General features: G+C 43.5%; 1 protein-coding gene across 1 annotated transcript in view; it reads left to right on the top strand.

Annotated features, from left to right (window-relative positions):
- Positions 1 to 26,472, top strand: part of ABCA1 (ATP binding cassette subfamily A member 1) — an 83,058-nt gene that overhangs the window by 40,130 nt on the left and 16,456 nt on the right. Inside the window, exons 8-29 of the mRNA XM_010725981.3 lie at positions 4,614 to 4,700; positions 9,049 to 9,289; positions 9,885 to 10,024; positions 10,700 to 10,816; positions 13,760 to 13,948; positions 14,812 to 15,017; positions 15,102 to 15,278; positions 15,747 to 15,969; positions 16,196 to 16,417; positions 17,026 to 17,230; positions 17,797 to 17,910; positions 18,355 to 18,526; positions 19,070 to 19,201; positions 19,706 to 19,845; positions 21,201 to 21,338; positions 21,886 to 22,106; positions 22,569 to 22,641; positions 23,129 to 23,331; positions 24,038 to 24,086; positions 24,963 to 25,076; positions 25,427 to 25,575; positions 26,245 to 26,369. Of these exons, the coding sequence (XP_010724283.1) occupies positions 4,614 to 4,700; positions 9,049 to 9,289; positions 9,885 to 10,024; positions 10,700 to 10,816; positions 13,760 to 13,948; positions 14,812 to 15,017; positions 15,102 to 15,278; positions 15,747 to 15,969; positions 16,196 to 16,417; positions 17,026 to 17,230; positions 17,797 to 17,910; positions 18,355 to 18,526; positions 19,070 to 19,201; positions 19,706 to 19,845; positions 21,201 to 21,338; positions 21,886 to 22,106; positions 22,569 to 22,641; positions 23,129 to 23,331; positions 24,038 to 24,086; positions 24,963 to 25,076; positions 25,427 to 25,575; positions 26,245 to 26,369 (3,437 nt within the window). The remainder of the gene's footprint in view (positions 1 to 4,613; positions 4,701 to 9,048; positions 9,290 to 9,884; positions 10,025 to 10,699; positions 10,817 to 13,759; positions 13,949 to 14,811; positions 15,018 to 15,101; positions 15,279 to 15,746; positions 15,970 to 16,195; positions 16,418 to 17,025; positions 17,231 to 17,796; positions 17,911 to 18,354; positions 18,527 to 19,069; positions 19,202 to 19,705; positions 19,846 to 21,200; positions 21,339 to 21,885; positions 22,107 to 22,568; positions 22,642 to 23,128; positions 23,332 to 24,037; positions 24,087 to 24,962; positions 25,077 to 25,426; positions 25,576 to 26,244; positions 26,370 to 26,472) is intronic.

The following is a 26,472-nucleotide window of genomic DNA, read 5'->3' as shown; positions in this document are numbered from 1 at the left end:
CATCTACATTCCTCTTTGCTGTTCTCTCTGCAAGACCATGCAGCAAATTGCATTAGGGAATCAGTCTGGATTATAAGTGACTGACATGATTGTGTGTGCTGAAGGATGAAGAAGGGGTTGGTATAAGACTGGCAGCTCAGTAGATGGAGTATGCATGTGTGGGTTGAGACCCCTATGCCATTATCTACTTCTACCATCCATAAGAGTTCTATGCACTTGCAGCCTGAGGGAGAAGTAAGTGTTCAGGTAATTCATAACAAGACAGTAGTTATTAGCAAATTCTGAACAAGGCACAGTTTTGAAAAGAAAATTACTACAGCTGCATCGTGAATTGCCTGAACTTTGCACAAATTGGACTAGTACAATAAAGATAAAGGACTTCCAATTTAAATTGTACACGAAGCTTTCTAGCTCTGCAGTTCATCCTCCGTGTGACTTTCATTTAGCTGGCTCTCTTGGGTAAGAATACAGAGTCATAGGCTTGGAGGTTCAGGTGTGCCTCCTTGTTCTCTGTTACATAAGCACCTATTTGGGCTGGGCTGTTTTGGTGAAAACATGGAATTAAATCAGGAAGTGATCAGAGATCCTCATGTCAGAGGATCCACTTTCCTTCTTAATGAAGTATTCACTCCACGAGAAGCAACACGTGTTTATAAAAGCCAAATTCAGTTTTCCAGGATTCGTGTCAGTTTTCATCCTTGAAGCCCTTGTGCCCAACGTAAGAACTGAAGGCCTTAGGACATTGTATAAAAGTTGATTGCAAGCTTGTCTTCTTGAGGTTTGTCTTCCACTGGATGTACTCAGTGAAAATGAATTAAGGCAGGATAAGCTATTTGGGGAACAAACAGAGAAATAGAACTTCTAATACCATGTACGCAGTTTTTCTTTTCAACTTTCTCTCTGTGCTAGACCAGCAAGTTATCCTGGGGAAGAACTCTGCAATCTGGGGAAGGTTATAGGATCCCATACTTATCAAGGACAGTGTCAATAAGTCAGAGGTATTCCAACGGACTGATGTTGTTCTGGGAGAGGGCTCTTAGAGCATAAAATTACTTGTCTGTGCAACAGCTTTTACCTTCTCAAACCTCGTCAGTTTTGTAAACAACTTGAGTGGAGGAAGTTAAGTGACAGAGACAGTTGAAACTGCTCCTGTGGGATTTCATCTCTGCAGTACTTCTCAAGAAGGGCTTCACTGCGTTCACTTCCAGTGGTGTGGATTTGCAATAAGCCATAAATATGTTGTGGCTTGTGTACTGTAGTGGTCCTTGAAGGAGTATATGGGTGAGCAAGTGAAAATCCAGTTGTTCTTTTCCCTTCATAACGCAGTTGGTATTTTGTCATATGGTTAGCATGAACTAAGCATTGAATAATAAGTGCATTTCAGTTGAGAAAATGGCTTTAGAAAATGTAAATACATGCTGCAGTTGAGCTTGTGGCTTTCCTTGCTCTTTTGCGTGTTTTTAGTCAAGCACAATGACATCATGATTTCAAGCAGCTGTACTTTCGGACTTCCACTCCCAGGAAACAAAAGCAGAAACATAAAGCATGTGATTTGTCTGCGAAGTTCAGTGTTAAGTTTCCACTAAGATCAGCGTAAAATTGCGGTAACTATTTCAAAGCAAACACAGCAGAGCGTTGTTGCTGAACAAAGGCATTTAGGTGGTATTATGTAACAAATAGCTGGATTATGTTATGACCTTCTGACACTTTGAATACAGATGTATTCTCCTGCATATTAAACAGTTGTGTATCCCTTCGAGCAGGAGAGGACAGGTGGGTATATTCAGTGCTTCTCTTGACTTTGCAATCAACTGTAGTTACCTGAAGTGTTTCCTTAATTTGAGTCCTGTAAGTGCACGCATGCAAGCACAGAGTGAAGTCAATGCAGTGTGTAACTCCAGAGTACTAAGAGATTTGCGTGCCCTAAAGGACAGGTCTAGATGAAGGCAAGACTTACCAGCTGCTAGCACAGTAATTGTACAAGGCAGCTCTGTTCAAAACCTGTAAGAATTTTCTTTCTGCCATGTGCCTAGAGAAGACAGGTGATGTTTTCCAGCATTTCATTGAAAAACAAGTCATTACCCCCACACTGTTTTAGTGCAGCCACCTAGTAAGTATACTGTCACAGTGGAAGCGATCTTCTTTAGAAGTAATGAATTTAGAGGGCACTTCTGAATGTGGTAACTATTGAGAGCCACTACAAAAAGTTATTTTCCAGGGAAACTGATGACATTTGTCATATGGTTAGCATATTTAAAAACTCCTTGATTGTCATAATTCACATGAGTCTTGCATACTGGATAGGACTAAGGTTCTGTTCAGCTCTGTTTCCCTTGAATGCTACTCCAGCAGTGCTACTTCCTCAACTACTACTAGAATCGTAGTGTTCAGTAGGTTTTAGTAAGCTCTTTTTCGTTATGAAGTTTTCTTAGCCTTTTTCAAAACCATTTTAGCCTTTTTTTTCTGCACTGCATAACATCTACGTCATTTCTCCATTTTGGCTGAGTTGTCTATGAAGTAGTTCCATTGGTTAGTTTTAAACTGATCTTCAGAATAGAAGTCCTCTATTCCTGTATGATGAGGCACAGTGAACAATCATCTTCTATTCACATTCTTCATCCCACTTGTAATTCTGCAGACCTCTGTCATATCCTGTGTTTGTCATTACAGTTTCTTTTGGAAGAACTGTGGGCTGTTGTTCTTCCTTCAGAAGCCATTCGTATCTTAATTGTGCTTGCAGTCCTTTTCTGTACTTGTATTCTTTTAGAGGTGGAGGATCCAAAATGGCACTTAATTCCTGAGAAATAGGAATGGACTGTGGATTTATATTTATGTTGACCTGTCTTATCATTCTATGCTTAAGACCTCATTCTAATTTTAAAATCTCTTTTTTTGAGTGACAGTGGATATCCAGGGATATCTCAAGGTAGAACTGTCTCCTCTGCATGTACTTTACTTTGCAGCACTGAATTTTATTTGGCATATTATAACAGTATGTCAACATGAGTTTTTTCACTGATCCTTTGCAATTCACTTTTGACTTTCACTATTCTGAACCAATTAGTATCATCTGAAAAACTCTTCCTCATCTACCCTATCCCCGAATCATTTTTGAATACATTAAACAGCACAAATTCCTTGCAGAGCTGGATGAGGTGAATGGAGCTGACCAGGCTTGTCTACTACATGAATCTAGGATGTTTTCCCTCATCTCATTGCTAAAGTAGTAATGTAGCTACACAGCTTTGATATTTGCTAGCTATGTTCCTTTAAAAAAGTCTTGAAGGTCTCAGCCTGCAGGAATTTGAACTACTTCTCTTCTAGCTGGGTTGGGTTATGGTTCATCTGAACCTTAATGCCTGTGTTCAGTAAAAGTTACTGAGAGCCTCCCTGAATTTACAGCTTCCTTTGGAGCAGGCTTGAACTGAGCACTCACTTGTTAGCTAGGTATAAATGCCTCAGCAGCAGATCAGTGGAACAGTGCCCATTTGCACCAGCTGACACTTACCAACTCATACTACCCTTCAACATATCAGCTAGAACATGTGAACATCTCCAGACTTTGCTTCCAGAGATTGCCCTGGGGAGGATATGAAAATAAAAGGCTTCAACCCAGCAGATTTCTGCTAAAATCAAGGGTCTCCACTATTCCTCCGTGTGTCACAATATTATAACCTTAGCATGCTTTCAAATGTGGTTATGAATGTAAAATCTTAGGAAACGATTTTAATCCTCATTTATCCGAAAAAAGGATTGTGTCCATGTTATTAGGCTAGATCTTGATGCTTCTCTTGCGTGAATTGTTTTACATACATGGTAGTGCTTTAACATATACAGAAATATAATAGAAAGAACAAAAGATAAACCCAGGCATATCAATTACATGGAGAGCAACTGTAAGAAAAGAGCTGTCTTCAGTGGTTCCCCTAAGGCACGGAAATCCTAGAGCAGTACAGTTTCCAAAAAGATTTGCTATCCATCTCTAGAAACTTATCACTATTTCTCTTTTGGTGTTGTATCAGTTACTTTATGAAACCAGGTTCTTTTAAAATATATCCTTGATTTAGTCTGAAAATGTCAAGGTTTGATGGGAGGATTTAGGTGATTAATATTATCTGAAAGTAAGATGTACTGCTTGGCAAGATTTCTGAGCATCTGAGCTGGGAGTCCCACTGAAAGCCCTTATCTACCAATTGGTATTTCCCTCCCTTTATATTTCCCCTTCCTAGCACTGGTTTACAGGATTTCAGGTCTGTTGGCATATTGTCTTATAGGCTATCCTTATTTCTGACCTGAAATAAAAGCCGTCTTTTGTGCTGTAAGCATACATACATACATGTAGCATCTTACTGGGATGGCTATGGCTATCATGGTATCTTTGTGCCCAGGCTGTCGGGAATGGAACAGGTGTCTCTGTTGCATTATGGACCACTGAAGTCTGTGACAGCTTAAGCTCAAGGTTGCACAGAAAGCCAGCTCACTGTTTTCCCCATCAATCACTTCGCCTTGTAAACAGTCCTTACCACCTTTCTTTACAAGGGTGTTTACAATGATTCAATTTCCTCATTGCTGGCTGCTAGTGACTTCCAGTTTCTTTTTCTTTCTTCTTGCAGAGACAATTTTTCTTTAATTCCTCCTTGCGGGATCTGTCAGAAACTGTGGAGGCTTTGAGGGACAGTCTGGGAAAGCTTGTCAAGGAGGTAAGTAGCTTCTTTGTGTCAGAAGAATACCTCAGTGTGGTGGATGTCCTAACGTGTCATCAGGTATAAGGAGTGTACTTCTCCTTGGTGCAGTCAAAAACATCAAATCCCTTGCTGTTTTTGAAGCTCCCTTGTCATCTTATGACCATACACTCTTTATCAGTAGAAGTAACATCTCTATGCAACTCCTCAGTGCACAGAACTTTGAATTACAGGCACCATAAGAGTTTCTCAGGTGTGTGGCTATAGATTGGGTCCTCCCAGGGGGTGCAGGAATTACTTTCTCAGCAGTTACCTTTGCAGCACCTTGCAAAACTGCAGAGAGATTTGTCTCCTTTCTGTTTTTTTTCAGTCAGTTACAAGCCACACCAGGGTTTGTTACTGGCCTCTGGGTTTTTTGAGAATATGATGTGTGGAAGAGGTGATGTATGTAATTTATCAGCTGCAGGGTGCTCTTTGCCATTTCTCTTCAGAAAAGTAGTATTTTGGGGCAAAGGCTATATTCTGCTGTCTGTGGGACACCCAATGCAGTGGCATCACAACACTGGCAGAGGAAGGCTCCAGCAAAACATATTGGTGCAGAGGCATAGTGGCATTACAGAGACTGTACTTGTTTTTGCAGGTGAAACGATGGATTAAGAAAAAAACCCTGCATGCCTAGTGTGAGTCAGAAGTCCAAAGCCATTTTTTATTTTCTGAGCCAGAAGCATATCTTAGTTGTTTTTGGTTGGCTCTGACTTTGAATCTGAAGTACTGCTACTAGGCAAAAAACATTCTTTCCCCCTAGCAGAAATCACAACCATCTAAACCAAACTATGCCTCCTCCTCCCCTCTGCAAGCTTTCCAGCCTGTGTCAAGCCAGCAGCGCGGAGCGAACGGCAGTAACCCCGTGTGCATGTGGAGAAGCAGGTCATTCAGGGTTAGTGTGCAGCCCTCCCACGGCGGGCTGGCTGCGGAGCCAGCAGCATGCCCGCCAGCAGCCACTGGCACATGTCCCACACTAGCCCAGAACCTGCTGCTGGCTCTCAGCTACTGAGAAATTAAGGTGATTCCAGAGCCAGCTTCAGTTAAGACCATGGCAGAGCTCTTGCTGCTAGCCAGGGTGGGGGAGAAGGCTGCCCATAAGAGTTTGGTTACAGCTGTTTCCCGTTACGTCACTTAAACTTGCCTTGAGGTTTTTTTTTTGTTTTACTTTGTTTTGTTTTTTGCCTGGGATAAAAATAATTGAAACCATGTGATACTCAGCTTGCTGATGTGGCTGAAAATGTCCTAGGATAGCGTGCCTTTTGCTTGGCAGCTGATTTGGGTAGGTCTACCTTTTATTCTGCCCCATTACTGTGCAAACAAAGGCATCATTTTCCTTGGCGTACTGTGTGAGCTGCTCCAGATGGCTTGACCGAAAGTTACTCCTTATTGTCTGGCAGGCTGATTTCTGCGTGAAAAGGAGGGACTCACTCGCTTGTTTCATGGGCAGCAGCTTGAGGGGGTGGAGTGAGTTATTGTTCGTGCCACGTCTAGAAGCCTTTCTAGCAAGGAATTTTAATTAGAGTCTGAAGAAAATATTTGTCTCTTTATCTGAGGGTTGGTTAGATCTCTGTTCCTCTGCTCCTTAAATCAACCCAGGAGGGCAGATTAAACTCTTGAGAGCAAGGGCAACTGTGAAGAAACACCCAGCCAGGTCTGATGTCTGGGAGAAGTAGTTCAGTAACGTTTCCAGTGGCATGAACAGAGCAGCTCTGTATATTTAGTATGAGAATGCTGGTGCCAAAGATGAAACAAAGCTGCTTGCTCAGACTTTGTTTTGAAAATTACACATAAAAGTACCTTCATTAATGCAATCCCTCTGCTGGATAGTTAACACTTAGTGGCAATTAACTATGCTTTCTATTTCTGTACTTTTACTTACCCTAAGGAGTTGGTGGCACTTTAGCTAAAGCCACTGACTTTTTACTGAGGAAAAATCGTCTGCTGTGCCTAAAACACCAGAAGCTCTCCAAGATGACCCTTGGAATTGGAGACTCAAAGTGTCATACCTGAAGTATGGCCTTGGCCTTTCTTGGTTAGAAAACATCAAATCCAGAATCCACATGAGCATATTTAACTGCAGCTGTTGGCTCAGGTTTTTTTCTGTCACGTCCTTGACGTTAGCATTCTGCCAGTCACCCTGAACCTGCAGAGCCAAACTGATTGGCACCGGGGTACAGATGAAGGCAGGAGTGAATAGTGAGGAGATGAAAGGATGTTTGAAGCAAGTCTGGACACAAGCACCAAATCCCCAGGTTCTAGCTGTTCTCACAGCTGTCTTCCATCATATCAATGTGTCATGTGTTTTTCGGCAGCTAAAAATAGAGACTCCTTGTGTATGTGACACAAAACAGCTTTTGTTTAACATCAAGATTTTTTGTCCAGATGTTGGCACATATAAAACATGCGTAGTACTACAGATGAACACAAAGGGTCAGGCTTACCTACAGTATAAGGCCAGAAATACTGGCTCTACTTACATCGGGTGGAGTGAGATTGAGCTGTTACAAGACACCATTGCTTTCTGGGTTGTCACTGGCTGGCTTTGCCAACTGTCCTAGACTTTGAATATCTGCATTTTATTTAAACTAAGGTGTCTAAACCAAGGCACAGTCAGCAAAATTGGCAACAGGGTTTGAGTGACTCTGAAGACAGAGCAATTGGGCCATCAGAAGTTGTTTCCAAGATGCATCTGAAGAGTAATTGCAAATAGGTGTCTCACCAGCTCTGCTTGCCCTTATTAGTGCATGTCGCTATTCTGGGCCGCACAGCAAGAGCATCACAGTTCATGTCACCTGATATTCAGTAGCAGTCAAGAAATCAGATCAAATGCTGGAAAAGATTTAGATAAGAATAGAGAACCACCTGTGGAATATGTTACCACAACACTGTGTAAATCCATGGTTTGCCCTTGTGTTCAGTATGGAGTACTGATCTAGGCACTTTGCTTATGGAAAGCAGCAGCAGAACTGGAAGTTCAGAAAAAGACAATGGAGACATGAAGAAGTGGAATGACTTTCACATACAGCACAAGGAATATGTTGTGATTCACCAGCCTGTTAAAGAGATGAGCTGGGGACAGGACAGAGATGTATAGAGTTGAGAAAAGAAAAAGAGTAGAAATATTCACTCTGTGCCAGCACAAAAAGTCTAGCACTGAATGAAGCTAACAACAGCCAAGTTTAGGAGAGGGAGAGGAGGTTCTTTTCAGTGATGTGCTAGATGCTAAATATTTGCAAATGTTCATGTTTACCGTGGAAGACATTCATTTTGCATTAGAAAATAGACAGAAGTTCTCTGAGTTGAAAATACTGGAATCTGGAAGGTTACCTCAGGAAGAATCTCTTCTTTGCCCTGCCTATTTTCTGGCATCCACTTGCTGTCACCATCACGGAGATACTGAGCTAAATAGACTTTGAGTGTGTGTGAGCACACCTCTGTTTTCTTACATCACCTGCCAGTATGAGAATGGAGGTTCAGGGTAGCATAAAAACACTGTGGACTTGTATTGTTTTTTTCCTTGTAGCCAGGCCATATCCCAGAGTATGGATATGTTAATACAGTGTCTGAGGCCTAGAGCCTGGTGCTTTTGTTCAGGACAGCTTCTTCAGACTGTTGCTGTGCCAGATAAATGAGTCCCATAGTGTGCATCTTCTCAGCTATGAGTGTGTTTCATCTCTGTGCCAGGTGTCATGCAAAGAGGACAAGAGAAGGCTTCTCACTGTGGTTGACTGCATATGGTGTGGAGAAAAGGCAGTCAGATCTGAGGCTGCAAGCTGGGCTTGTTTTCAGGGGCTTTCTGTGAATGCTGTTGACAGAGGAGAGGGGTAGGGGCACGGGCAGCATTTCTGACCTAGGAGGTCAAACTTTTTATATAAGGGAGGCTTGCTGACCTCGGTGGAATTGTGCCAGGTGATGCCACCAGCAATCCAGGGCCTGTGGCTCAGTGAGGCTGGGTCTGATCAGCTGCACTTGCTCCATGTTATTTCCTTATTCCTTTTTCTGCCTCACTCCACCCTGGATTGAAGGGATCCTGCTGGAATGTGAGCTGTTGTGCAACCAAAGAAGTAATTTCGATGTGAGAGCTCAGGAAGAGCAGGAATCACATAGAAAATTGTGTGAGGAAACTTGGACTAAAGAAGAGACTTTACATTTTCCCACTGTAATGGAGGGAAACATGCTTTTCCTGGTCTCCCCTTTTTAGTACTGCATCCAGTGGGGTTGAAGAACAGATGAGTGATTTGAAGGAGAGTGGCAGGATTTTTTTCCCTTTATTAATCCTGTATCTATCCCCATTTCCATTCTTCTTCCCTTACTTCTCCAGCTGCTGAGCATGAAGAGTTGGAGTGACATGAGGCAAGAGGTGATGTTCCTGACCAATGTGAATGCCTCAAACTCCTCTACACAGATCTACCAGGCTGTGTCACGTATTGTGTGTGGCCACCCTGAAGGTGGAGGGCTCAAGATTAAATCGCTCAACTGGTATGAGGACAACAATTACAAAGCACTTTTTGGAGGCAACAGCACTGAAGATGATTTAACTAATTTCTATGATAACTCCACAAGTAAGTGTAACCCTGTCATGGTTTAACATCCCATCTACTCCATGGCTGCAATCACTACGATTTTCCAAACTTGCACTGATGACAGCAGTGGTGATCTTGAGGGTCAGCATATACCCTATTGTTTCAGAAAACTATATACATGCTGTCTGAGCAGCCAGCTGTTGCTCCCTGCATGTAATCTTAGGGACAGGGAGGATATCAAGATGCAGGGGATTCTCAAGGGTCTTGTGTAGAATCCAGGAAGGCTATTTGGACACTTTCTATGAAATGGGGTCCACTGTCATGTGCAACCTTTGAAAATGGGTCATTTTTCTCTGCAGATTTTGCCTGTGTCATGCAGTGGATTTCATAAGTGCAAATGATTATGGATGTTCTTGGTAGAGACTGTGCAGATTCTCTGCACTTGCTGGGCAAACTGTGAAGACTTAGGGTGAAAAGGGCATTTTTGTGAGTCTGTGCAGCAGAAGTTTTTTGTTGTAAGACAACTGTTCTCCTGTCAGCTCTGACCATCTTTAAAGTGCACAGAAATGGGGCATGTACCTCCTGCAGTTGTCACAGTGCTTCTCAGCTGCTTACCTCTTCCTCTCCTCCTCAGCACCCTATTGCAATGAGCTGATGAAGAACCTGGAATCCAGCCCACTTTCCAGAATTATTTGGAGGGCTTTGAAGCCTTTGCTGATTGGGAAGGTCTTGTACACTCCAGACACGCCAGCCATAAGGAAGATCATGGCTGAGGTAACTCTAACTCTGTCCTCTGATATGTAGTGTGAGGTATGTGCTCTGACTGTACAGCTAAGCTGCTCTGTGTTAAATTCAGTCCAAATGCAAGCCTAGAAAGGATTGTCCACAAAGCGCACTGTCCCTAGTCTCTCACCTCCCATGCGCTTGCTGTCAAAGGCTCAAGGAAGAAAAGCCAGGCTGAACTCTGTTTCTGCATCTTGCTGGAAACATTTCTAGTGGTGCTTTTTAATTACTTACAGAATTTGCAACTCTAATGTGGGATATGGGACTGGGGAGGACATTGGTAAACCATCAGGGGTCTTCTCCACTGCCTGCTTGTCAGCTGATCCTTAATCATTTCTGATAGTGGCTTACCTAATGCTCTCTCTTAATTCCCCAAACACCTCAGCAACCTCTTTTATTAAATGGGAAGGGCTGCCTCTGTGTGCCCTTCATCTCCAAGCAGGAAACATTCTCCACCAAGCCTTAAGCCCTTCTCAGCCACAGGCACTTCTCTTTGTATTTTTCCTTCCCTGTGCACAAGATTTTTCTTACTCCCATCCTTGCTGAAGCTGAATTGCTGTTTGAATATAAGCAACACTGAGAACTTGGTAGGTCAGTGCACCCTTTAAGCCACAGTGGGTCTGAGCCACGTTTTGGAAATAACCTTCCTCTCTTCTTTGCCAACAGGTGAACAGGACATTCCAGGAGCTGGGAGTGTTTCGCGACATCGGGGGGATGTGGGAGGAGATAAGCCCAAAGATCTGGACGTTTATGGAAAGCAGTCAGGAAATGGATCTGATTCGGGTCAGTGTGCTGTTCTTACCAGAACCACAAGCATCGTTTTCTGCAGTCAGTGATAAAATATTTATTTTAGATAACGCTTCTTTGTTGATAGTATGCATGTGACTCTCTTTTTGAAACAATCTGTGACTGTACCATTCTTGTGTTGTGCTGAGCACTCTTCCATTTAACAACTTTCCACAGTCGAACAGAGCTTGTTTAACAGCTGTTTCTAATCTACCTCTGTGGGGAAATGTGTTGTTTCTTCCACACTGTTGCCCTGATGTTCTATAAATATCTGGCTGATGGTATTTTTGTAAACTGCGGACCTGTGGAGTTGGTGACAGGTTCAGCTGCCAGTGCTGTGCACTCCTCTGTAAAAATTGCTCTCTGGAGCAGCTGCTTTCATGATAGCAACAAAGCGAGCTACCATATGCCTAGATCAAATCCTAGAAAGTGTCATGTGGCCTCAGGCTCTATGAGTGCAGTAAGATTTGAATAGTTATTGTTCCAGAACTGAACCTAGATGCCTGGTGATCATCTGGCACAAACCTTGTGAAAACTTTTTTTGGGTTAGCATGGTACACTTAAATTAGTAATAGTTGGGTGTCATAGGGGAAGAAGAAACATCACCCTGTGGCTTATCACTTCATAATATGCCATGCTTACAAGATCATGAACAAGGGGTTGAGAGTCTTGTTTGGATTTGACATGCTTTCTGCTTGTCTGTTGGCTCCCCAGTGCATTGTGCTTGGTGCAAAGCATGCATTATTTAATAAAAGTACAAGAAGCTAGGTTCACACTCCTTCCCTCAGTTGTAATTCTGAGAAGTGAGTCTTTGCACTTCTGTGCTGGGTGGGTGTTACACAGAGATCTCCCTAGATCTTAAGCCTTGAAGTTCATTCTTACATTATCCCAATTGTGATGGTGGGCAGAATAGTCTCTGACTGGTCCCATTGCACTTCCCAATGAATGGGACATACTAGGGATAACAGTGACATCATTTTCCTTACTCCTGTGCCTCTGCTAACTTTATGAAAGTTAGTTCTGTATATGCTGGCATCAGGAGAGATGAGAATCAAACCCAAACTGTTTGCTGAAGGGTGTGCTCACAGAGTCAGGATTCGGTTACTGGTTTGCAATTGCAATATTCCTAGTTGTTTGAGGGTTTTATTGGTTTAATTTTTTCAGATGAGTCCAGCTTGACTGATTCTGACTTTTTTGCTTGTTGTTACAGTGGTAGGGATCCCTTTGCAGTTTCCTGCTGCAGCTGACAGATTCAGCAGTACTTTGTTGTGTACCCAGCCAGCATCCTGCTAGGTTTAGAGATGCAGCATGGGTCACTTCTACATGGATAGGCTAAAACATACAGCAGTCTGTTTGGGGCTGCTCTCATCTGCTGTTTGTAAGTCCCTGAGGCTGCTGTAATGCTGGGTGATTGTCAGCTTCCAGCTTTCTGGACTGAGGAAACGGTTGGGTATATTTCATTCTGTAGAAGTAGAGGAAAGTGCTGTTCTCACTGATCTCAGGCATACACAGCCTGATGCTGCTGCTAACTCCAGGGACAATGATGTGTGCCCCCACCCCAAGCTAATGTTCATTTTTGTTGCTGCTTCAGGGATGATGAGGCTGAGCCTCTTGCCTGCAAGCGTGGTGCCCTCGCTGCAAGTCAGAGTAGGGTGAGGCAGCCTCCAGAGATGAGTGTGAAGAGGGGAGCTCGTGTGGCCTATCCTGTTTGTTCGGATTTCCTCTTCGTGTGCTCTCCTCTGTCAGCTTGGCCTGATCTGTTTTCCCAGTTTGTGATTCTGTTTTTGTAACCGTGTGACCCGTTGCCTTCTGGCTCATTACTAACAGCTGCACATGGGGAAGCTCCCTACCTCTCCATTTTGTTCTTTGCTCTGGCAAAAAAATTAAATTTCCTGTTTTTATTGGTTACAATTTTTAGTTTTCTGTATTGTGCTGGCTTTTTTCCTCTCCTTTAGTTCAGCTGTAGTCCTTACAGTTAACGCTGCCTTCCTATCTGCTATTACATTGCTGCTGACAGGTCTCAGTTCTGCTTTAGTGCCAAGTGCTCCAGCTCAGACTACAGGGTCTGCATATACATGTAGCGGGACCATAGCTCATCCTCTGGAAACTGGGAGCTAAAAACAGGTGAAAACATCGTTATTCACAATGGGAGAGCAGAGAGGCAGGTCATCATTGCTGTTGGAGGCTGTTTTAACTGGTGTCAGTAACGCAACTGAAAAACACTTAAGAAAGCCCCCTGGCCTTTGGTGCTGGTATTTCTGTTTAGCAGGTGAAAGACCCGGCCCCTGTCTGTGCCTTCCCCATCTCCATCCCAGTGGGGAGCAGAGACTTGCTCAAAGAGGCCAGCAGAGCTTGGCAACCGCTGGTCAGCCAAACGCATCTCTGAAGATACTTCTTGGTTCTCTGTATCTTGCCTTTGAAAACCCGTTGGCGTGCGAGAAGTGGGGAAGGCATGGATCTTCATCTCTGCTTCAGCTCTCTCCTGCCCGAGAAGTCCGGGACACGGCTGCCACCTAGGGCAGAGCAGGGCCTGGGCGGCGCAGGGCTGTGCATGGCTCTCTGCTGCCCCCTCCATGGAAAAGATAAGGCAAGACATAGAGCAGGCCAGCCTGCAAAGCATGCCTAGCAGCTTGTTTGTGGCGTGGAAGACCAGGAGATACCCAGAGCTGTCGGCCCCCGGAGGTTGAGCTACTCCGTATGGAGAAACAGATTCACACTATAAAAAAAGGGGTATGAGTAGCAGTGCAAGGAGACAAAGCAGACGCTTTTGGGTAGCAGACAGCAAAAATTAGACTACCTGCCTGCTGGGGCACCTCCAGTGTAATGTCAGGGCTTCCTGTACTTTTTCAAAAGACAATAATAATCATTTTAATGACAAGATGAGAGGTCCAACGGTAATTCTCAAGATAACTATTTCCTCTTTGACAAAAAAAACTACAGACGCTGCTGAAAAGCAAGGCTCTCTGGGACCTGCACTTGCCAGCTTTCAACTGGACGGTGGAGGATGTTGCCCATTTCCTGTCAAAGCATCCAGAAGAGTTTGAGACAGATAATGGAATGGTGTACACCTGGGTGGATGCTTTCAATGAGACAGATAGAGCTATTCAGACCATCTCCCGCTTCATGGAGGTAAGATTGTGCTGTGGTGTGGGCAGGGAGCTGGAGACAGCTGCAGCTGGAATTCTGCTTACTGGGAAGGGTGGCTCAAGGGAAGGGAAGGTCAGTGCTCTTCAGTCTCTGTTCCGAAAATTACCAATCTTGGTGGGGCTGAATGCACAGTGTGTTAGAAAATACCATTTATTCAGGTATCTTAATATAGATGTGGGAACCTAACTTTAGGCCTTGTTCTTGAAGCTCTTGCTTTGGCCGTGGCATGTGGTTTCCCACTCTGTTGTTACTGGGCAACTGAAAATGGCTGCTCATTTTGGCCATGTAGCAGTTCGTACTTCTGTTTGGGGCTTTTGCTGGGGCCCACAGTGGAGCTAGCAGCTAAAGCTGAGGAAGATGTAGCTTCTAACGAAACTTATCTGCTTGTTTTTCAGTCACCTTGGCAGATTAGTGCAAACAGAAACAGGTTTTGGCATGTTAGAAGCCTGGTCCAAAGGCTTTGGTGGTCTCTCCACTGACTTTTTAGAGGCTTTGAGACACACCTTGATTATTGTTAACAGAGGAAAATAAGACTATAAAAGTGGATACTTGGGTTGGATCCTATAGCTACCATTACAATGCTTCCTAACTGCTTGTCCAGAAAAGACCTTTGGGTTATATGCCAATGACACTTGTTTGCCTGGTGGGTGACCAGTAAGCAGTATAAGATGACATCTCTAGCAACTTGCTGGGCTAGTGTGAACCATTGCAAAGTAGTTCAGCACTGCAGCCTTTTCTTGGGTGTGGCATTGGTATTACAGAGTTTGCCTTTGTCCCTCCTAACCCTACAGTATGTTCTGGTTTAACCTGATCCCATAAACACTTCCAAATCTGTCCCTGTCTAGTGTGTCAACTTGGACAAACTGGAGCCTGTGGCCACAGAAGTCCGGCTTATAAATAAGTCCTTGGAGCTTCTGGATGAAAGGAGGTTCTGGGCTGGTGTTGTCTTCACTGAAATAGCTCCTAACAGCACAGAGCTCCCTCAGCACGTGAAATACAAAATACGCATGGACATTGACAATGTGGAAAGGACCAACAAGATTAAGGATGGGTGAGACATGACAGGCTGCTTTGTGAAGAGTTTCTTAACAGGGTTTGATGATTTCTAACTGAAATGTCTTATTTCCCTTGGCAGGTACTGGGATCCTGGTCCCCGTGCTGACCCCTTTGAGGACATGCGCTATGTGTGGGGAGGTTTTACCTACTTGCAGGACGTGATAGAGCAGGCCATCATCAGGGTGCAGACAGGCACAGAAAAGAAGACAGGAGTTTATGTGCAGCAGATGCCTTATCCATGTTATGTGGATGACATGTATGTATACAGGCTGCTTCAGAAGCTCCCAGGAGCATTCTGGGTTGGGAGGCATGGGCTTTAGTCACTCTTCAGGCATGACTTACTGTGTTATCAGTGTGGGAGCAGATCTCATCTTCCCTAATCCTTGAATTAGGGCTTCTGTACAGTGCACTGAGGATTTAGGATATGTTACGATTTATAGAGACAGTTGAGAGTAGTCCCCAGGAAAAGCAGCTCTTTACACTTGCTCTTCAAGGGAGCTGGAACTACAACTAGCTCCTGCTCGGGACCAGTGTTGTGCTGTAGACCCATCAGCCTCACTTTGTGGTGAGACACTGATGCTGTGTCATAATCTGCAATGCACTTAGGCTGCTTTGTGCAGTGAAGCTTTATCAGTCGCTATACTTCGCTAGCCCTTGAGTGATACCCACAGTCACACTAGTACTTCTCACTTTCTTCTCTGGCCCCTTTCCTTCTTGTTCTCAGATTTCTGCGTGTCATGAGCCGTTCTATGCCCCTCTTCATGACTCTAGCCTGGATCTACTCAGTGGCTGTGATAATTAAGGGCATTGTGTATGAGAAAGAAGCCCGGCTAAAGGAAACGATGAGGATTATGGGCCTTGACAATGGCATCCTTTGGCTAAGCTGGTTCATTAGCAGCCTCATCCCTCTCCTCATGAGTGCAGGTCTGCTGGTGCTGATCCTCAAGGTGAGCTCCCTAGTTTGATCTCTGACAGCAGAATCCAGAGCACTGGTATACAGTGGTCTCTGTTGGCACACTGGGGAGGAGGTGGTGGGTGCTGGTGGTCAGCAACTGTCGTGCAAATTGCAGCAAGTCCAGAATCCCCTTAGCAAGTAGTGCTGTGGGCCTCCTTGTACCAGAGCCATGTCAGAAAGCCCTTTCAATGCCTGATGTACCTGTTGTTCTCTTCCAGATGGGGAATCTGCTGCCCTACAGTGACCCTAGTGTGGTGTTCGTTTTCCTCTCAATCTTTGGCATTGTGACCATCCTGCAGTGCTTTCTCATCAGCACCGTGTTCTCCAGAGCCAACCTGGCAGCTGCCTGTGGAGGCATTGTGTATTTCACACTATACCTACCCTACGTGCTGTGTGTTGCCTGGCAGGACTATGTGAGCTTCTCACTCAAGATCTTTGCGGTAAGTCTTAAGGAAGCTGTCCATGGCAGTGGGCCTCTACCACTGTGGCACTGAATCACTCTTAGTTGGACACTAATAATTAGTGGGTAGGGGGCAATGGGAAGGTGATTTATCTTGTAAGAGTCTACCAGAGTTGGGCTTGATGAAGAGACTGATAGAACCGGCAGGGAGGATTTTGTTGCTTTAGGTAGGAAAGTAATTCTGCTACATTAAGCCCCCTTGGTCTCTCTGTATGCTGCGGTGTTATAGGACCAGATGTGCAAGATTGCAAGAATTATCTGACTTTCTTCTCCACAGTGCTTCTTACCTGCTTGGGGAGGGTGACCTAGTGGTATCTTCCCTTGCATGAAAGTCCAAGCATAATGGAAGGAGTAGGAAAACAAATCAATTTCTAGAGAGCAGTCCACCAGAGGTTTCAGGCTTTACTTACTTGAATGGAACGAAAATAGCTTCCCACTCCCTCTATGCAGATCTAGTCATGATCTTTGGACTTCTGACTTTTCCTCTAGGGCCTCTCAGCTATGTCCTTGAGCCCATACACTAGAGATGAGGTGCCCAGTTATTGAGTAGCTGTGAAAAACATGTGTGTTCATGCCTCTCATTTGCAGAGCTTGTTGTCACCAGTAGCCTTTGGCTTTGGTTGCGAGTACTTTGCGTTGTTTGAAGAACAGGGAGTTGGTGTTCAGTGGGACAACTTCTTTGAGAGCCCACTAGAAGAAGATGGCTTTAGCATCACCACATCTGCTGCAATGATGTTGTTTGACACGTTCCTCTATGGGGTCATGACCTGGTACATTGAGTCTGTCTTCCCAGGTGAGATTTGCTTCAGTGGGAAAGGTTATAACTTAAACTTTCATGTCCTACTTCTTTGACAAGATGCGAAACAAATGCTTTTTTTAAGCAGAGCTGCAGAAAGGTCACGGATTAAAATCCCATACCACTAGCACAGACCTGTTGTTGCAGCTTCCAGCAATGACTATTGCCCCTGTTTCCCAACACAGAAGCTGTGCCCTACTGTGGTGATGTCTAAGCTAACCCCAGGAAGTTTGGTGCATTTCAGCTCTTCTTTTCTATGAACTGCTAATACTTCAGACACTGCTGGCCAGGGGGAGTGGATGGGGAGGGGTGAGCATTGATGATATTAGCATCACACTAGTTCTAGGATACTAGTATTAGTTCTAGAATAGAATCTCTAACCCTACAATGAAAATTCCAGAAAAGAGATTGCATTTACTCTAAAGGATGGCAGTAAAGATCATCTTAGCCCTGCCTAGCCTAGAGGCTTGTGGAAGGTGGATTGCTTCCCTTCTTGCTTTGAAAACTAAGATGAAAAAATGACCAGGTGCAGCTGAGTTCATGTAATGCTTTTCTCTCTTTAGGCCAGTATGGAATTCCCAGACCCTGGTACTTTCCTTTCACGAAATCCTATTGGTTTGGTGAAGAATCCCAGGACAGGCATCACCTTCATCCTGACCAGAAGGGGTCCTCAGAAGGTAAGCACTGGATTTGAAGGAAGCTGCAGGTCTCCTGCTTTGGAAGGAGAGTTTAAGGGCAGATGTACCAGCCTGGCTAAGGTGAAAATTGGTTATCCATTTGTTCTCAGTTTGGGATCAGGTGTTTAGAGAAACCCAAGGTACTTAGCCAAGCAGGTACTCCAGCGTCAGAGCTGTGAATTCCTCTAGTTTCTGCTGACTGTAGTGACACTGGAGATTCCTGTGTTCCTGGTGCAATCCGTAAAGTGAAGAGAACTAAAAGGATATTATGTGGAACATTTCTGTCACTGAGTAAGAAGTGTGGTCAGTTACTCACATTGCTCATTTCTTCATGGATCTCCACAGGCTTAGGGGAATGTGATGTTTCTTAGAACTCCCACGCTGTTAAATTATGGTTTTTAAACGCATCATATCCCCTTCTACTTTGCTCTATTTTCCTTTCAGTCTGCAAGGAGGAAGAGCCTATGCATCTGAGTCTCGGTGTCTCCATCCAGAACCTGGTGAAGGTTTATCGTGATGGCAAGAAGGTTGCTGTGGATGGTCTCACACTGAATTTCTATGAAGGGCAGATCACATCATTTCTGGGACATAACGGAGCAGGGAAAACCACTACCATGTAAGATTAATGTAATACCTTAATATGGTGGAACTGTCTCTAAATATTACTGTTCCTGTCAGCACGGTGTGACTGCTGTACAAGTGAAGTGGAGCTCCACTGAAGGTGCTTCACTAATTTGAGAGGAGATTTGCTGACTTACTCCAATTGTGCAAATGTTTAGAAGATGCACAGATACAGAGGACTATATCTGGAGGTCATTCAGGTTGAGGCTGTGCCTGAATGCATCTGCTGGCAGCATTTTTTTAGTAATCTCATTTGTGATTCTGACTTATCAGTGAAAGGAAATGAGTTGAGCTTGAAAAGGATGGGAAGCTTTTAGAGGAAAAAAAGATATTTCCTTCAAGCACCACCATGGGGTGTGCTTTGATCATTGCATTAAAACCACTGGAGCCAGTTTTTCATCCATTAGTAATATGTATCTCTTGGACTACTTCCCTGATAGGGTAGCTCCCAAAGGCTTTCTCTTACTCTTCACTCATCTGTTGTATCAAATACAGCAGCTACTTCTTAGTGCTGGAATCTGTTGTTTTTATTCCTCAGGTCCATCTTGACTGGCTTATTCCCCCCTACTTCTGGTACTGCCTTCATCTTGGGTAAAGATATCCGCTCGGAGCTCAGCACCATCAGGCAAAACTTGGGTGTCTGTCCACAACACAACGTGCTGTTTGACTTGTGAGTAGCATCCATCTGATGCAAGGCTGGTGCTAATGAAAGTTTGGATTCGTTAGGAAACACTAGTGTTATTTGAGCTAAGACAACTTTAGCTGTGTGAATGATGACAAACAGCAGGGTGGTGTGAGATTGGTGTAAGAGTGTTCTAATTGTTCATATGTGCCTCTGAATTATTGACATGAGCATGCAGTCTCATCTTTCTCCTCTCTTCAGAGAAATCCACTACACTAAATTTAACTTGGCTAAATGGTTTAATACTGCCTGCTGAGTTGGGGTGTTATGGTTACTTTGTTGAGCCCTTTAAAAGGAGTATTATTTGCACTAGTGCTGAATAGCAGCATTCTGAAATCAAGCCCAGACTGAACGTACCCAATCTGTAGCTGCTTTCTACAAACTCAGTCTTGAAAGATGTTTACCTAAGCAAACAAATATGCTTTGTGTAGTGCTAATGCAAGGATGAATTCCAGCTCACATCTGTGCCCTGAATTTGCTCTTGTTCCCTAGGCTGACTGTGGAAGAGCACATCTGGTTCTATGCTCGGCTCAAAGGGCTGCCAGAAAAGAAGGTAAAAGAGGAAATGGAGCAAATGGCAATGGACGTTGGTTTGCCTCACAAACTGAAAGCCAGGACAAGCAAACTCTCTGGTAGGTTCATCAGCTTTTACATTAGTCAGCAGCTCCCTCAGCTTCAGAAAGGCTCTATCAGGGAGGGCCTGACAGAGGCTGCATCACAGGTCTTGTTTGGATCCTCCAATCAGGTATACAGGCTACTGCACAACTAGGCACTTCAAAAATGAACTGTTTATTAAGTATCTAATCATCATATATGTTAGTAAACTTAACAATCCTTATCGTATTTATGCTATCTTATACTATTAAAAAAACAATCACTTTTTCTGAATGTTTTGTATTTGTTTCAATCTTGACAGGGGGCATTCCCTCATACCATGGAATTATGTACCTGTAATATAGCTACCCATTATATATGTTCTCCAAATGCTAACTAGAATATTTGGGTTTTACAGGTTTAAGTAAAGTTGGCTCAGATCCTAAACTTTAAGTAACTTGGCCCCTATTTCATAGAATCTTAGAATGGTTTGGGTTGGAAGGAACCTTGAAGATCATCTAGTTCCAACCCCTCTGCTGTAGGCATGGACACCTCCTAATAGACCTGGTTGCTCAAAGCCCCATCCAGCCTGGCCTTGAATGCTTCCAGGGAGGGGGCATCCACAGCCTCTCTGGGCAACCGGTTCCAGTGTCTCACCACCCTTACAGTAAAGAATCTCTTCCTATTATCTAGTCTAAATGTACCTTCTTCCTGTTTAAAGCAATTTCCCCTCATTCTGTTGCTACTTGCCCTTACGAAAAATCCCTTCCAAACACTGTGAACACCATGCACTTCTTACATTGGCTTTTTTTTCAGTTAATGTCCTTTCCCTTTGCTCTGGAATACCAGGATTTGTGTATCAATCTGTCCCAGGTATCTGAGGACTGGGACTGCTTTTGTCTCTGACTCAACTATCAACACATTTGGCTTTAGTAAGGGAGAGCAGATTGTCACAGGTTGGCTTCACAATGAAGAGTAAAATATGAAGTATAATGTCACCGCTGCCTCTAACACTCCCACTGGAGGGGAATCTCTTGGGCACCTGTTCATTCATCTCAAGCTTTTAGAGACATGCTCCAGATCCTCAAAATTTGGTTAGGCATCTGAGAAAGAAGTATGGTACTGCTGATGTTAAGATACATATGATTCATAAAAGGGTTGTAATGTGGTTTCCTGTAGAGGAATTGTGCTCCACTGGGGAAAACTATCCTAATGAATTAATCTTTGTCGTGCAGGTGATGAGACCCTGAAGGCATAAAACAGTATCAGCACTCAGTCTTCTCAGTGCTCAATTTTGCTTTTTCCTGGAGAGCTCAATTTCCACTGTGTTGCTCTCACTTCTGTTCTGTTCTTTGCATCAACCTGACCCTCTCTTTCTTGTTGTGTTTTTCAGGTGGCATGCAGAGGAAGCTCTCAGTTGCTTTAGCCTTTGTTGGTGGTTCCAAAGTTGTCATTCTGGATGAGCCCACAGCTGGAGTGGATCCTTATTCTCGGAGAGGGATATGGGAACTGCTTCTGAAGTACAGACAAGGTATGTGGTCTTTTTTTGTACACCTAATGAAACAGTGTTGTGAAAAGCAAAAGAAAATCAATCTCTGATTCACAACTGTTCCCAAAATAGCAGTACGTCTTTGCAAATCCATTGTTGCCTGCAGTGAGAAAGGAACAAACAGCTTGTGGGATAAGCACATTCTGCTCTCACCTCATGTCCTCATTTTTCATCCAGTTCAGGTCTGAGTTCATTGAACAAAGCTCCTCACTGGATTGTCAGGATACTTAAAGAGAAATCCATGCCTTATATGCAGCACTATCCTGTTTTATTGTAGATGTGATTGCTGATACAGAGTTAACCTACTTCAGCTGAGTGTGGCAATGATGTGCAAAGGGTGGGGAGAATATACTTGTGACAACAGTTGTGACTCTTTTCCATATGACTAACCTTGTTCAAACAAGCTACAACTTGGGAAATAAACCTCCCATTCAACTTCATGACAAAACCCAGATGGTAATGGCCTTTCATGGCTTGGAAACACAAGTGTAGTCTATTTACAGCAGTGTCTTCCTTTGCTTTCTTCCAGGCCGCACTATCATTCTTTCCACACACCACATGGATGAGGCAGACATACTGGGGGATCGAATTGCCATCATTTCTCATGGCAAGCTCTGCTGCGTTGGTTCTTCTCTTTTTCTGAAGAACCAACTGGGAACGGGCTATTACTTGACCCTTGTCAAGAAAGATGTGGATTCCTCTCTGAGCTCCTGTCGAAACAGCAGCAGCACAGTGTCCTATCTGAAGAAGGTACAGCAAACTCTTCCTGGTTATATTGGTCTTTCATGTGTGAAATTTTAGACTTAAAGGAAGCAGCAGTTAAGATTTTACGTAGCAGAATGTATTGAAGAGAAATCTCTTTAAAAGAAATTTTGCTTTCTTTCATAGGTACTATGGCAGACCACATCTACTTAAACAGTTGCATGGAATGTATGCCTCCATTATAATTTCTTTCAAAGCCATTGTTTCCAAAGCTGTTTGGAGAGAGACAGGATAAAAGAAATGCTCACTTCTCTAACACTTATGCCTACTGCTGTGACTTCTTGTGTGTATTTTAGTGCTGTGGAAAGGACTTTACTTTCAGACTCTTCTGTAGAGTATACAGCATGCTGCAGCATTTGCTTAGAGTTACAAAGATTATAGCATCCAGACATGCCTGTTTTCTAACTAAACTAACATTTTTTTACTGGTTATCTCCTCTTTTGTGACCAGGATGACAGCGTCTCCCAGAGCAGCTCTGATGCTGGCCTTGGCAGTGACCATGAAAGTGACACCCTGACAATAGGTGAGGCTTGGAAAAAGAGTATGGTATTCGGTCCCTGTGATAGCATTGTTCCTTCTTTGACCTTTAACAATAGCCTCAATTTTGTCCAATTATTGTAGCATTGCAGAGGCTTACTTATCAAGATCACAGACACTGTAATTTTAAATCCATAAATATTGTAACATTTTTGTCTAATAAGCCACTTTGAGTTCATTTTGTCTATCGAAGATGGTATAGTTACTACACCTGCTATCAGTATGATTTGCAGGTCTGCCAGTAGCATGTAAAAAGTCTCTCAAATTCTTCAAATAAAAACAATAGCCAGGCTTGGGTCCAAGCCTTTGCTGAATGTGAAAAGAACCCATATTTTCCATAGAAACAAGCTGCTTTCCAAAGTTGTCCCATTTTGCTTCCTTTCCTTCTGACAGGGTTTTTCAGACTGAGCTCTTTTTCCACGTGATGAACGGAGTAAAAAGTTAAACATCACCTTTTCTTTTGGTTCTTCTAGATGTCTCTGCAATTTCAAATCTCATTACAAAACACGTCCCTGAGGCAAGACTTGTTGAGGACATCGGTCATGAGTTAACCTATATCTTGCCGTACAAAGCTGCTAAAGAGGGAGCTTTTGTTGAGCTGTTCCATGAAATTGATGACCGTCTTTCTGATCTTGGCATTTCCAGCTATGGCATTTCTGAGACCACCTTGGAGGAGGTGAGTGAGCTTCTTTTTTCCACTTGAACTAGGGAAAATGAATCATGGCAAAAGTAAGAAAAAAACTGTCTTCCTGTAAATATCTGCCTGTTTGTTGTGGAGCAGGCAGCTCTGTGCTCCTCTCCAAAATTGATTCTCTTCTGCACCATTAAAGCATGTGCATTAAAAATGAAAATGTAATATAGACAAGCATAGGTCCTTTGTACTCAAGTGCACACCACTGAGATGTCATGTAAAGGTTAGCCCCAGATTGGTTTATAATAACTATGTAAACACTTCTGAGGTATTTTTAGGGATGCTTTGTACTGCACTTAACTGAAAGCGTGCATTTTTGATACTCGAGATTGTTCTATAGAAAAACCCAATAGCCATAGGCCCTTGTCAGAGGACTGTGTAGGACTGTTATTTGTGACTGTTTTAACTGACAAATTTAGTACCAGAGTCTCTTTCAGACATAGGAAATAGCTTGTATTTAAGATATACTGAGAACTGATTTTGGAAAGGAGAAACAGCTGCTGTGTAGTTTCAGGCTATGCTTCTGAAAGCCAGAAAGGAAGTTCATGCTCCCATAACCCAGGGAATAAATCCTGTATCTGTTCTCATGCTTCACACATCAATCTTGGGCTCTCTCATGGCATTTCCTGAAGGAGTCATCACACTATTGCTTCCCTTCTAATTTTAACTGACACTTACCATGGTCTTTCAGATCTTCCTCAAAGTGGCTGATGATAGTGGTGTGGATGCAGAAACCTCAGGTGAGTGTTGTTGTTTCTGTGGGGTTGAAGGAGACTTAAGGGAGAGATACTGTCATTTGTTTAAGCACATGGCTGACAAAGTCTAGAAATTACAGCAGTAAGGTCTCAATGCAGGCATTAGCTACCTGGGTAGGAAAGAATCTAATGGGTATATCAAATGAGGAGTGTTCCTGGCCTTGGTAACTATATTTGAACAGGTGAGTGACCTTTACATAGAGGTGTGTCCAGCTATACAGTGACACCTGCCTTGGTGTGACAGTCCTTAGTTGTGGCTGAACTGGAACTCTTCTGCAGTGAGATTTTTTTTATGACCTAGAACAGTTGTTCTTAGTATGTTTTAGGTGTGTTTGTGTACTGTTGCCTTCTGCCTACTCACATGGAGAGGTTCTAGTGTTTGAGGTATTGTGAATTTGAGTCACACCATCTACTCTGAAGAGTAGGAAAAATTACTGGCAGGGCCACATCACAGTGCTGTCTGACTTTCTCTTTTTCTGAGGGTAGCTCAGTGCTCTTGAGCATTTCCTGAAAAATTAATGCTAGTGAACTGTAATTGGCGTCACATGCATATTAAGCAAGTATTTTCCTTGAGTGAGAGCAGCCTTGAGTTTCTGTGGCTAAATAAAAATAAATAAATAAATGTCCATAGCACTGGAAGAAACTTCTAGGACAGAATGTGAAAATTGATGCATAAACCATATGAGCTCACAGAGTAGCAGTCATGGTTTTAGCTTTTCCTGACTGGAATCACTCCAACTCAGCTTCTCAGTCCACAGATGGAAGGTCACGTAAAATGAAAATGATATTGCTTTGCTTTTTCTGGTACTAATTGGAGATAAATGGAAGCAGTTCAGCTAACCATTACTGCTTTATTTTCAGATGGGACATTGCCTGCCAGAAGGAACAGGCGTGCATTTGGAGACAGACAGAGCTGCCTTCGTCCATTTACCGAAGATGATGCATTTGATCCTAATGATTCAGACATTGATCCAGGTCTTGCTGGTTCTCAAGCCTATTTTCTTCTTGTGAACACTCTTTCACATTACAAATAGTGCAGATTACAAGGCTGAGAGTGACAAAGGCGTAGTGTTTTATTTGCCTTCAGAAATCATGGGCAATGCAGTATCCAGCAGTGCCTGTTCCATCCTCCTGCTAAGACTCAGAAAGATAAAGATGTAAATGCTGTTTTGTGAATTTCTGTTGCTTTCTCTGCTTGTTGCTCTCTTTTTCGATAAGTGAAAGTAGTTGGTCCAGCCTTCACCTTGTTAATTCAGCACAGAAGTTCTAAGGGAATATCTCTGTGGGCTTGCAACTAAGAGTTCTTTCTCGCTTCTTGCTAGCAGAATCCAGAGAGACGGACTTTCTCAGTGGCATGGATGGAAAAGGTTCCTACCAGATGAAGGGCTGGAAGCTCTCCCAGCAACAATTTGTGGCTCTGTTGTGGAAGAGGCTGCTTATTGCCAAGAGAAGCCGGAAGGGCTTCTTTGCTCAGGTAAAATCATCCAACATGTGCAAGGTCCCCTCAGAAAGGACAGCTCTGGACCACATGCTTTGTTAAGGGTTGAAAGCAGAAAGAAAACCTCAGAAGAACCCATCACCAAAACTGGTCTGCACTGACATATCTGAACAAAAAGGAGCTTGTGCAAGTGAAAATCTTATAACCAAATGGTTGCTTGCTATTCTTGCATGGGAAAGGTGCGGGTGAGGTTCAAATCCAAAGTCTCTAGCATGTGGAGGCTGAGTTGTTCAGGGCTGATGATAAGCCTTGCCTTGGTGTCTAGAGATGCCTTGATAAGTCACCCAGGTTGGAAAAGACCTCTAAGATCATCCAGTCCAACCATCCACCTATCACATATATTTCCCCACTAACCCATGTCCCTTATTACAACGTCTAAATGTTTCTGAAACACTTCCAGGGATGGTGACTTGACCACCAACGTGGGCAACTCATTCCAGTGCCTGACTGCTCATTCAGAGATTAAATGTTTCTTGGCATCCTCAACCTCCCCTGGCTCAACTTGAGGGCATTCCCTCTAGTCCTGTAGCAAAGATTTTATTTGGAAGCTGGAAAAGTCTTGAGCTATTGAATCGCTTGAAGCTAATGATGCCTCTGGAATGTTCGCCTTAATAAAATAGGCTCACTCTCTCCTTGTAATTTCAGATTGTGCTGCCAGCTGTCTTTGTCTGTATTGCTCTCATGTTCAGTCTGATTGTTCCTCCCTTTGGGAAGTATCCCAGCCTGGAATTACAGCCCTGGATGTATGATGAGCAGTATACTTTTATTAGGTATGTTCCTTGTGGCTCAGAATTGATGCTAAATCCTAAAGTTCTTTTCTCCTCTGCTGAACTTAGTTACTGAGTACTGAATTCTTTATCTGATTTTTTAAAC

This window comes from Meleagris gallopavo, chromosome Z (assembly GCF_000146605.3).
Source record: "Meleagris gallopavo isolate NT-WF06-2002-E0010 breed Aviagen turkey brand Nicholas breeding stock chromosome Z, Turkey_5.1, whole genome shotgun sequence".
Taxonomy (NCBI): domain Eukaryota; kingdom Metazoa; phylum Chordata; class Aves; order Galliformes; family Phasianidae; genus Meleagris; species Meleagris gallopavo.
The sequence above is the reverse complement of the archived record's forward strand: the minus strand, read 5'-3'. Positions and strand labels throughout refer to the sequence as shown.